Source organism: Impatiens glandulifera, chromosome 1 (assembly GCF_907164915.1).
Source record: "Impatiens glandulifera chromosome 1, dImpGla2.1, whole genome shotgun sequence".
Taxonomy (NCBI): domain Eukaryota; kingdom Viridiplantae; phylum Streptophyta; class Magnoliopsida; order Ericales; family Balsaminaceae; genus Impatiens; species Impatiens glandulifera.
Genome location: NC_061862.1, coordinates 22,340,714 through 22,353,858, shown reverse-complemented (window position 1 = coordinate 22,353,858; position 13,145 = coordinate 22,340,714). Strand labels below are relative to the sequence as shown.

The 13,145-nt window shown below is 32.2% G+C and overlaps 2 protein-coding genes across 2 annotated transcripts; one reads left to right on the top strand and one right to left on the bottom strand.

Annotated features, from left to right (window-relative positions):
* The first annotated feature begins 4,457 nt into the window (after positions 1 to 4,457).
* On the top strand, positions 4,458 to 9,598 carry LOC124920723 (beta-galactosidase 8). The gene is made up of 19 exons (XM_047461276.1): positions 4,458 to 4,981; positions 5,051 to 5,146; positions 5,308 to 5,420; positions 5,515 to 5,581; positions 5,680 to 5,772; positions 5,888 to 6,031; positions 6,096 to 6,184; positions 6,314 to 6,419; positions 6,589 to 6,676; positions 6,816 to 6,934; positions 7,089 to 7,253; positions 7,497 to 7,675; positions 7,774 to 7,883; positions 8,024 to 8,133; positions 8,241 to 8,354; positions 8,447 to 8,548; positions 8,645 to 8,859; positions 8,939 to 9,266; positions 9,355 to 9,598. The coding sequence occupies exons 1-19, from the start codon at positions 4,787 to 4,789 to the stop codon at positions 9,460 to 9,462; spliced, it is 2,541 nt and encodes an 846-aa protein (XP_047317232.1). The 5' UTR covers positions 4,458 to 4,786; the 3' UTR covers positions 9,463 to 9,598.
* Positions 9,599 to 10,182: 584 nt separating this feature from the next.
* Positions 10,183 to 11,556, bottom strand: LOC124920933. Its single transcript, XM_047461525.1, has one exon. The coding sequence runs from the start codon at positions 11,554 to 11,556 to the stop codon at positions 10,183 to 10,185; it is 1,374 nt and encodes a 457-aa protein (XP_047317481.1).
* Between the last annotated feature and the right edge of the window lie 1,589 nt (positions 11,557 to 13,145).

Below are 13,145 nucleotides of genomic sequence, written 5' to 3'. Positions count from 1 at the left end.
CTTTTCATCAACCGTAAATACAAATAGATTCATTTTGGGGATCCAATTCATTCATTTTGCAGAATAATGAAACCCTAAAATACCTTGACAAAGAAGAAAGTACTTGTAAGAATAACAAATGACAGAGAAGACCCGTCAATGAGGAAGTAGTGGACGAAGAAGAAAGAATAAATGAGAAGAGAAACAGTTGATGAAGAAGACGCTGATGAAGAAAAAGGTCGGTCGCGGTCGCCTGTTGGTTGCCGAATCGCGCGCGGACGCCAGTCTTATGAAGAAAAGAAATAAATAAAAGATTTAGGTTAGAATAATAATAAATAAATAAATAAAAAAATCAAATTAATGTTAAATAGTTAACGACGTTAGTGACATTTTTAAATATAATTAAATAAGAAAAAGAGAGTTCTATAAATAATAAAATATTAGAAGAGTCCTAAATTTGAAAAATCGCTCCAACCATAGTTTAAATGAGCTTTTTCTTTCGATATTTTAATTAAAATTCGGATATTATTAGCCTCGTTTGTTTTGGGTTATTCGAAAATAACCTAGCATCACATTCTATGCCACTTATCAATTCCATCATTTGAAAATCAAAATATTAAATATATTATAATATTTTATATAAATAAGTATTTTAAGACTTTAATAACCAAATAATTAACTAAAACATTTTTAATAATGGAGTAGTTATTTTATTTTTTATTTTACAAAATTATATATAGATTAAATTACAAAAATAATGTCAATAAAATTAAAATAGTTTAACAAAAAAACTGGATGTACAATATAATAAATAAGAAATAATTGAAAGAAAATTGGATAAAGTGAATGAGTAAGGGAATTTAGTGCAATTTAATTGGCTGAAAAAATAATAAAATTTATTTATTTCTCTACTCTTTCCTTATATTTTTATTGTTTTTAGTCATTAACATAATATCATCCTATGTTCTTCCAAATCATAAATAATATTGAATTTATTTTTTCAAATGATAATTGATTATCTAATATAATATACGTTCAAAATAGCGAGAAATTATAGAAATAATAGAAAGATTCTTATAAAAGAGTTGAAATCCGTTTCAATGACTATTTCTTGAAAAATAGAAAACAACATCAGATTCAATAAAAGAAATTAAGGTTGGAAATTAAGGTTGAAAGTTTTACCTACACTTCAAATTATGACATTTTAAGTGATAATTTAAGTGAGTTTGATTTATATTTAAAACACTCTAAGTTGAAGTATAGATCATTGTTGTGGAGGTTCATGCTAATTTTCAACATTTTAAAAAAAAATTGCTGAAAATTGGACAATCACAGACTCGAAACTAATCGGGAAGTATGAACAACAATGATCCACTAACAATTTAAAATATTATTCGAAATATAAAAATTCGAGATGAAAAATTCGATCACTAAACAAAATATCGCATTAAACAAAATACAAATTCAACTCAAATATGAGTTTGAAAAAAAAATCCACCTACTCCTTTAAGGAAAAACTTTCTTGAAATGGATGTACTTCAAATAATCTGTGATTAATCCGTGATTATTGCCTAAATTCCTTTTCTATAATTGAAAATAGCAGCTAAGGAAGACTCTTGCTAAAACATAACAAATTAATTAAGAATGGATTATCTAGTCTACATCGCACTTCATTTAACCTTAAATTTAGAATAAAACTACATGTAAATTTTATATTATAAAACGTCATAATTAAATGAAATAAATAAATAATGGAAAAGACAATAATATGATAAAGACCACCCGCCCTAATCTTATCTTATGAATGCTGTTCAAACTACCATATTATTTATTTATTTATTCAATCAGTCATTTTAAAAGTATTATTTTATATAGATGAGATTGTATTGAGTTTATAGATGAATGTGGTTACGTGTTTTGGATTTATACTATACCTTATCACTTACAAACTTCAAAATAACAATAAAAATAATTAATAAATTAATTATAATTAATTTGCTGTATTATTTATTTATTTTAATTAATTGTGATCATCAATATTTCAGTATTAATTATTCAGTTTGTCAAACTAAATAATTTTTTAAATTAAGAAAACAAATACAACACTTCACAATTATGATCCTATGCAAAACTTGTTATACATAGAAATCGAACTTGTGATTCAAATTAATTGATTGTGATAATCAAATGTGTTAGGATACTCCAAATATTTTTTGATATTAATTTTTAAACTAGGTATACATTTTATTACTGCAAAAAATCATTCAATATTAAATTAAAGAAAATGGAATTAGTGTGTGATCGATCATATAGCAAATGCTAATATTGCTTGGGCTGGTGAGTGGAGTAGGTAGGTATAGTGGAACATTTGTGCTTATTTATTTCTTATAACTTATAACGTGTAATTTATATTATCATTTTTTTTTGTTATATAATTAGGTTATCTTGATATGTTTGATAATAATAAAATTTGAACTTCAATTTTAATTTGTATATCATTTAAAATAAAAAATTTGAATTTGAATTAAAATTTTAATGAAATTAAAATTAATGTAATTTTATAATTCTCAATTATATATATATTTTTTAATTCAGAAGGTTCAAATATTTATTTTTTCAATGTTTTTTAAACAAAATATTTTATTATTTTATTATTTAAAACACGATTAATATATTAAATAATATTTTTTTTAAATTTAATAATTTAAAATGACAAAACATTTTTTTTTTAATTGAGTAAGTTAACCTATAAAATAGATATATATATATATATATATATTTAATTTTAAAAGTTAGCATATAAAATTAATTTATTGTTTTTGTTTTTATGAGTTTAAAAATAAAATGATAGTTGAGTTATCTGATTATAACATGGTCAAACTAATATACAATATATATTCAAATTGTTTTTATTATATTTTTTTATAATTAAACTATAATTTTATAATTTTTCTAAACATACAAAATAATTTTAGTATAATATCTATTTGTGTTTATAAAGGGAAGATATCAAGAAATGGTAAAAACTGGTAACAAAATAGAAAAAAAAATTCAATTCAAGTTAGGACAACATAAAACTTTTTTAATTAATCTATTTAATAGTTAACAAATAAATGATGAAAATTCAAAAATTCAAAATAAAAAATAAAAAATTGGATAAAGTTATCACGTGATTTACAATTATTGGGAATTGATTTCTTATTAATATCTAATAATATACATATGTCAGTTCAAGTTTCCTAGACCCTTCAGATCGTTCATTATGCCTTTTCCTAACCCCAATCATTTATCTTGATTTGTATTATTGAAAAAAAACAATCTCAATGAATAATTGACCAAATGGTTATTGTATTGCTATTAATTAATTGTTTGAAAATTAATTAATCAAAACTTAATTTATTTATTATAAATTTTAAATATTAAAAAATCAAATAATTTTTTTATCAATTTAATTCAAATATCTCAAATAATTCACTTTCTCATCTAAATAAATAAGTCTTAAGTTTAAAATGTGGCTATATGTCTATAATTACTTATAAAGGATGGAAAACAATATTGAATTTGAGTTTTTAAATTAAATGAATAAAAAATATTTTTATATTTAAAATATATAAAAATAAAAATATTTTAATTGATAGATTAAATTATTAAATATATATTGATAAAAGTTATTTAAGAAAAAAATAAAATAATATTTGATTATAAAAAAGAGTCCAACAATTTGCTCTCACCTCTAGTTGAAACAAAATGTTATTAAAATATTGTTAAAATCATTTTTATTTAAATAAACAAACAAACAAGCCTTAGCGGTCTCCAGTTTTGAGGAGTGAAAAAATAAATTTGGCGCGGCAACCGAACCGACAGAATCGAAGAGAGTGCAAAAATATTCTAAAGCAGTTATCGTCTGCACGAAACTCCATAAACCTATCAATAGGCCCGCACCGAATTTTGTACACTTCCCAAAACAAAATTAAATATCCATCCATCCATCAAACTAAAAACTTTATTTTATAACATTTTGAAGTTGTAAATATACTAACGATATTATGTTATTTTATTCAAATTAATCACTCTCACATTACAGAAATATTATTATTAAAAAAATACAAGCTAAAATAAGCTGTTAAAATAAAATAATATTCAATATTATTATAATATTCAATAATGACACTTTTTTAAGTTTAAGTTCAACGGATAATTAATATCGTTGAATTGTGTTAATTTTTTAAAAAAGTTTTTATTGAAGAAATATGTAACAAATCTGAATAATAAAAAAGAAATTGAAGAAAAAGAAAAGAGTGAAATCAGGAAAAGGAGGCACGGAACTTATTGTAGACGAGAATGTAGTGGATAAAAGCTTCTAGCAGCAGCAAACCAGTCATTCATGGCGAAAGCGGAGGTTGTATCTGTCGTCTTCTTCTCCGAACCGCTATCATAAATTTTCTATTTCTCTTCATCTCATTTTCATTCTTACGTTCACATTCACTATGGAAAGCTGGTTCTAGTTATTTGATATAGTAATGAGGATTGAGGACAGAGAAGGATCTCACCACAACGAAGACGACGAATAGATACAGATAGAATTGTAGACGTGTACTGAGAGAGAGAGAGAGAAAGAGAGAGAAAGGAAGATACGTGACGTCTCCGGTTTTAGAGGATAACTTCGTTATACGGCCTACATTTTGATTCCTTCACTGATATACAAAGAGTTGAAGCAAAAGGAAGAACTAGTGGACCATTCCAATACAGGGAAAAGCGAAATTTTACTTATATAAAGAACTCACTCCTTTTCCTTTTCCTTTTAACAATGGCTTTCGAAATTATGAGAGGGAGGAGGAGGAGGAGAGACGTTTTACTCATTTTCTGCCTCACGCTTCTCGGACTGCTCGCAACAGCGGTTTCTGGCGCCAATGTGACTTACGATAACCGTGCTTTGATCATCAACGGCCGCCGGAGGCTTCTGGTCTCAGGTTCCATTCATTATCCTCGCAGCACTCCTGACGTGAGTCACCAAACCTCTCTCAATCTGTCTTTGTTAATCTGTCTGTCTAAACATATGTAATGAATACAGATGTGGCCAGACCTTATTCAGAAATCCAAGGACGGTGGCTTGGATGTAATCGAGACCTACGTATTCTGGAATATCCATGAACCAGCTCGTAACCAGGTTCTGCGTCTTTCCGTCTTCTTCAGATATATATATATCATTGATTCGTTTAATCGTGTCTTTGATGCAAGTAATAGGAAGAATATGCTATAAGTAGAAGTTTAAGCCATTTGCTCAGCTTATAGTCTTACTAATGTAAAGGAAATATGGATTTCTTGCAGTACGATTTTCAAGGGAGAAAAGACTTGGTGCAATTTGTGAAAGTTATTGGTAAAGCTGGCCTTTATGTTCATCTTCGCATAGGTCCTTATGTTTGTGCTGAATGGAACTATGGGTAAAAATTAATGCAACTGTTCTTTAACATGCTTTAGGAAACTAAGTAATATGCAAAATATCTTGATAAATGTTGTTTGTCGTATTTTGATCAGAGGTTTCCCGCTTTGGTTGCATTTCATACCTGATATCAAGTTTCGGACTGACAATGAGCCATTCAAAGTACTCTTATGAATACTTCCTACACTTGTGATTCACTGATTCTTAACAATAGGAACTTCCTTTATGTCTCTACTTATGGTTTTGCATCAATATTTTAGGCTGAAATGCAGAGATTCACTAAGAAGATTGTGGACATGATGAAGAAAGAAAAACTCTATGCTTCGCAAGGAGGGCCAATCATTTTATCTCAGGTTATTTTCTAGCTTTAAACATTGAATAAGAGATAATAACAATCTTTTGTGTTTAGCCGATTTCAGGCCATCAATAAAATGACCTTGGTTTTTCTTTGGTAAATGAAACTGTTAGATTGAGAATGAGTATGGGAATGTTGCTTCAAACTATGGAGCTGCTGGAAAATCATATGTTCAATGGGCTGCATCTATGGCTACATCTTTAGATACAGGGGTTCCATGGGTGATGTGCCAACAATCAGATGCTCCTGATCCTATCGTGAGTTCATTCTTTTATATTTCATGTAGTTCTTCTATCAGCTTACATGCTTTTAACGTTACAGATTAATACTTGCAATGGATTTTACTGCGACCAATTTACTCCCAACTCTGGAAACAAACCAAAAATGTGGACAGAGAATTGGACTGGGTGGTATGTCATTTAAGTGGCTTGCATATTGTTTTTTGCTTCACTTATTGGCCAAAAGTGATCATTTTACTGAATTGTCCATGTTTCTATATCCCACATTCATTTTTTGGTTATCTGACTCCATGGATCCAGGTTTAGTTCATTTGGTGGTGCTATTCCATATAGACCTGTGGAAGACATTGCCTTTTCTGTAGTACGTTTCTATCAGCGAGGTGGCACCTTGCAGAATTATTACATGGTACCAAAATTTATTGATATCTAAGTAGAATCAATTGCCCAATCGTTATTCAACATATTAATAAAAACAAAAACGAAATACTTAATGTTTCCTATAATTTGATTCTACTACATTTATCTGCTTTTTGACTATATGCTTACTTGTTAAATCTTAATTGATTTCTTTGCAGTATCATGGTGGGACTAACTTTGGAAGAACCACTGGTGGACCATTTATCTCCACAAGCTATGATTATGATGCTCCAATTGATGAATATGGTACTACTATTTTCTTCATTTGTTTATGATGTTCAACTGAACATGACAATTAGGAAGGATAGTTATCTTTACACATTGGTGATTGATTTCCTGAAACTGAAAGTTGTCACTGTTTATAATATTATTCTATTATGTGCAGGACTTATTCGTCAGCCTAAGTGGGGCCACCTAAAAGATGTCCATCAAGCTATAAAACTTTGTGAAGAAGCACTGTTGACCGCTAGTCCAACAGTTACATCTCTTGGTTCAAATTTGGAGGTATCATTTGTAATTTCTCCACATTGCCTTCTTATTAAAAAGAAAGACAAAGAAAAACACTTGCAGGAAAAATGAACATTAGAAAGACTAATTCATGATATAAACATATTATCTGTACTGGCAGAGTTTATATTTTGGTTCTTCTCTATTTCAGGCCAGTGTTTATAAAACAGGGTCAGGGGTGTGTTGTGCTTTTCTCGCCAATTATGATACTCATACTGATGCATTAGTGAGATTCAATAACAATTCATACCAATTACCTGCATGGTCTGTGAGCATCTTACCTGACTGTAAGAATGTTGTACTAAATACTGCAAAGGTATATCCTGCTGACTATCTTCTGAAAGATTTGTTCATCTTTTACCTGTATTAAGAGTTGGTATTCACAACTCAAGATTTCAGAATTGGTTCTTTCTTTTAAGTTGGTTTCTTAGTCTTTTTTCCCAGCCAGTTTGTAATATCTTTACAATGTTCTCTAAGTGTTGTTCCCTATTTGTTTACTAAAGGGTAGAGTTAAAATGAATGTGAACTCTCTCCCTCAAGATTGTGGTTTCCATGACAGATTAACTCGGCAGTTAGCATCCCAAAATTTGTGGACCGTTGTGTGAAAGAGACACCAATTTGGAGTTGGTTTTCCGAACCAATTGGGATCTCTAGTGACAATGCATTCCCTAAAACTGGATTGTTGGAGCAAATTAATACTACAGCAGATGCAAGTGATTATCTGTGGTATTCAATGAGGTCAGTTATTGATTAGATGAGTACTTGCATTGAATTATTCTTATGATGTCTAATAGGATTTGACAATGAGTTTAAATATTCTTTTATCCATTTTGTAGCATTAACATTACAGGAGATGAGCCTTTCCTTCACGATGGTGATCAAACAACACTTCAAGTAGAGTCTCTTGGACATGTCCTCCATGTATATGTTAATGGAAAGCTTGCAGGTATGAGAACATTATGGACAAGGTGGTGCATAATGCTTGTTTTTTTAATTATATTTATAGCTTCTTAATACTTGCTTTTCTTGTGCTCTACCTTCTTGATTCAAATGGAACACACAATTTATTATGGTAATTCATTGTAGGGAGTGGGAAAGGAAATAGTGGGAATTCAAAGGTTTCCATCCAGATTCCTATCATACTTGTACCTGGACAGAACAAACTTGATCTCCTGAGTTCAACTGTTGGGCTTGAGGTTTTGATCTTATTGAACAAACCATATAAAAGATTTTGTTATTAAAATTTTTGCTGATTCAGCTGTTTAATTGTTTTTTGAAAGACAAGTTTTTAATTGTAATGTAGAATTATGGAGCATTCTTTGACTTGACGGGTGCTGGGGTAACTGGTCCTGTGATACTGAAAAGTTCCAGCAATGGTTCTTCTATTGATCTCTCTTCGCAGGAATGGACATACCAGGTCTCTTGGCTCAATTGAATAGAACTATAATTATGAAAAGGTTACATGCCTGGCTCATTCATTTTTATTCTAAACTTAAAAATTTGATACAGGTTGGACTAAAAGGTGAAGCATTAAATCTCCCAACTGGTAATTCATCAGTTTGGACGTCTGATTCATCCTTACCCAAGAACCAGTCCTTGATTTGGTACAAGGTATTAAATTCATCCATTTATATTCTTTTGATTTGCTATACTAAATCTTTTTTTTTCCTTGAGCAACAATTTTTATTTTTTATTTTTTTGCCTCAGAGGAGTATTGATGCCCCTACTAGTAGCGACAATCCAGTAGCGATAGACTTCACTGGGATGGGAAAGGGAGAGGCTTGGGTGAATGGACAAAGCATTGGGCGTTACTGGCCAACCTTTATTGCTCCAACAACGGGCTGCAGTGTCTCATGTAACTACAAGGGTCCCTATAGTTCGAACAAATGTCTTAACAATTGTGGGAAGCCGTCTCAAACATTGTAAGTCTTACAGGTCATCATAACTAAAGAAACACTCGTAAACAAATATTCTTCTCTATTCATTTGGTGGCTTTTGTAGGTACCATATACCTCGATCGTGGTTAAAGCCAACGGGAAACACCCTTATTCTGTTTGAGGAAATTGCTGGGGACCCGACTCAGATCTCCTTGAACACAAGAGAGATGGGAAGTGTTTGTTCACGCGTTTCTGAGACTCATCCACAACCAGTGAAGAATTGGAATGATGAACTAAAGGGACCAGGACCCATGATATCCTTAGAATGCCCTTTCCCTAATCAGATCATCTCATCAATCAAGTTTGCAAGTTTTGGAACTCCACAGGGAACCTGCGGGAGTTTCAAGCAAAGCCGTTGCCACAGCCAGAAAACTCTTTCCATCATACAAAAGGTGTGATTATTATTATGTTGGTATTGCATTTTCCCCTTGTGCAGTGTATATTTGTTGGAGCTTAAGAGAAATATATGTTATGCTACAGGCATGTGTGGGATCAAGCAGTTGTAGTGTTGGAGTGTCTGTTGATACGTTTGGGGATCCTTGTTCTAAAGTGTCCAAGACTCTCGCAGTTGAAGCTTCATGCACATGAGAAAAGTTGAATCCGTTCATATATCGTGTAAGAGGTGCAAAGCAAAGCATTGACCTCCTCAGGTATTTGTAATGTTGTATGAACACTATGAACATGCTTTTAATAATGTTTGAAATAAATAGAGTTTCTTATTGAATAAATGTCTACTCTTTCTCTTGTGATATGCCCCCACCATGAGGCACTAGGATTTAGGAACCTCATGTTTGATACTAAATGCTGCAAAGCACACAATGATCTGATTAACCAAGTAGGTCTCATAAATAAACAAGACATAAAACATATACATGCCATTGTCCTTGGGAGTTATTGTGCATAGATAGATATACATGTCTTATGTCCTTGGAAATTATTGAACATTGAAGTATAAAGGAAGAAAGTGAGAATTTTCTGTGTTGTTTGGACCAATCTCCTTTATAAATACCATATAAAGGAAACATATAAAATTATCATCTAATTTTGACAGGATAAAACACACAGCACATAATAAAATACCATAAAACAAACAACATAGCACAATTGGTTCCTTGATTACACACATAATAATATAAAGTAACTTAAGCAAACACATCCAAGAGAAAGAAGTGGTGAAGAAGTTGCAGTTTCATGCTAAAACTCACATTTCTCACCACTTTCCCTACTTTATTTATTCAAAGTCTGAAAGGACACACAAGACACAACAAACAACATAATTGATTCCCAGAAGCCAATCCAAGCAAGCTTCTATCCACCACCACTAGACGGCCAACGATGGGCAAACACGCCACTTTTCCTTAGTCCTGCAAACAAGTCACCACATCCACCACACGCGGCACTCTGGCAATCCTCATTATCGGAGCAGTGTATAAAGAGTTCATCCACCTTACATATCGCCCCGCTCTCAAACATTTTAAACAACATCTTCAGTTCCACATCTCTAGCATTCATTATCAGTATCACAAAGTCCCCCTCCAACACGGTCTCCTGAAACCATTTAACGAAATCAAACTCATCTTCATCTTGCGGTGCGCTCAGAAACTCATCCGCACTCACTTTTGCCAACACTCTTCCCTCCCCAGCCAGGCCCGGATGATAAACAAACGTGATCCCGGGTTCCTTCAAATACAAAGACATTGCAGACGCATCATGGTCAATGACATAAGCGTTGAAACTGCCCGGCTTCATTGGATACATCAGCTTAAGCTTCTGCATTACATCCCATGTCACCAATTCCCCGACGTTTATGCTTATGTACACAAGCCTCTTCCTCGTGGAAATATCGATCAACTTGGGGAGATACGTTATTCCGTTTTTTCCATCCATCGGCTCCATGTATTTTATCATTGGTTTATTGGCCTTGATTGACGGGCAATCGTTTGGAAGCCGATACAGCTCGAGCAAACCGACGTTTTCTATTCTTTTCTTGAAAACTACTAGAGTTAACGATTCTTCGATTCCGCAAAGGTGAATTATGTCTGAATTTCTAAGGAAGGAGGCGGACGATGTTATCAATCCGGCGGTGAAGAAGCTTCCGGAACCAACTAGCATCGCACCTGTGCCACCCGGTTTCAAGACACGTTCGATTTCAGTAACAAGAAGAGATGGGATCGAAATCCGATCAATGGCTCTGGAGAATACAAAATCAAACTGATTATCACCAAATTCAAGCTCATATACGAATCCTTTTCGGGCAAGGGAGAAGAATGGGTGTCTATGGACACCAACTGCATCCGATACTCCAGATTTGTGCAATGCACTAATAGCGGATTCTTGATCCTCCCCAATACATAAAGCTTTAGATTCATAATGAATCAAGCTCTTGTCCAACAGCTCTTTAAACACATTGGTAGTCACATTCTCGGTTTCGATAAACCGAGCCCATGTAGACGAGCTGCTAACGAAAGGAAGGACATGAGCAGAGTGATTCACGTAGCCAATATTCAACGAACATTTATCGAAATTCATCATGGCAATTGGCTCAATTGTTCGAACATCGTGAACGATTTGGGTTAACGAGATCGCTGCCATAGCTAGTGCAAAGAACATTGTCCTGAGAAGTAACCGTCTAGCTATTGACCCACGGAGGATCTGAAACAGTTTCAGGATCTTGAAATCCATTAATCCGGACGGATCTTATTCCGTCCGCCGTAAAAGGGGTTTGATATTTTCGATTTAGGAAAACACACCCAGATCAAACTGGGTTTGATTAGATTTGAGTTGAGTAGAGTAGAGTAAAAGAGAATTGAGGTTTGAAGCTAAAAAGCAACTTGAGGAAAATGATCTAGCGAGTGCAAAACCTGGAGGAGGTGTGATTTCCACCCACGAGGACTCCCATTGATTTTTGAAACCCTAACCAGACTCTTGTAGGAACCCTAATGATCGCCATTGGTTTCAACCGGTTGTTCGTACCATAATACATCTCAATATGAAAAGAACACCTTACATTGTCTGGCAAAGGAAAAAAAACTCAGATGAGATCTCTAAAAATTGGACCTTGAATTGTGGGTGAAGGAGGGAGGAAGAGTTGAAACTGTAGAGAATTCTAGAGAGAGAGAGAGAGTGAAGATGGTGATGATCAATTGGCATTCTCGATAAATACGAACTTCTTGGTTATGAGAGGGACACGATGTCGGTGTAATAATCTCACGTGTCGTATCCTCTCTTCAGCTAGCTTTCATGTGAATGAATTATTATATAATGCGACTGTTTGGTTCTCAATTCACAAACTTACTTCTTTTCTTTCTAACCGAGTAGCTCAAATTTAATTTTCATATTATTATCATCATACTATATTACTGTTCATTTAAAATATTTTGACAGTTATCAAATAATCAAACATCAAACAAGCTCTTATGGGTTATGGACCTGTTTGTGAAATCAGCCCATTGTTTTAGACAAAAACACTAAAAGCCATATAAGCCCATACTTGATGATGAGGAGAAACAAAGGGCCACACATTTGATTTAAACGCAACATGTATGATGATCGACTGGGAACGGACAATTCCCAGGTACCCTTAAGTAAATCGATCAATCTCTTCAAACCAAATTTAATATGGTTTGTTTTTACAAAACTGATTTTAACGGTTCGGTTGGTCAGTTCAACGTCACTAAAACCGTTAAAATCAACCTAGAATTTAAAAAGTAATATTTAAATAAGACGAGAATAAAAATTGAACATTATATTTAATAAAAATTTTTTTAGATGTTATCCATAATATTTGTATTTATTTATGTATACATAATCTAATATAGTATTAAGATTGGATTGTTATATATTTAATTTATTTTTAAAAAATTGTCAAGGATTCATCCGATTAAATCGGTCAAATCAATTTTCCAACCGTATAAACCGAACCGATCAAATCAACCAACCGACAGTTAGTAATTTAGTAAACCGACGTTAACGATTTGAATGCTTATTTTGGTCAATATACCGACCAAATCGAACTGTTTACACTCTTAATTATACCATATTCTTTAAAAAAAAAATATATAATAAAATTATACATGATAATATATAAAAAAATTATATAGAAATAAATTTAAAATACGAATAATAAATAAATATATTTGTGATAATATATATTTAATTGTTTTTATTAATGTATGAGACATAATCACTATGAAATCATGATGTGGAGTGAGGTGAGCATCGGGTGAATTAATTCGAAATCCAATATGAAATTCAATCAGAATCTGAAATAC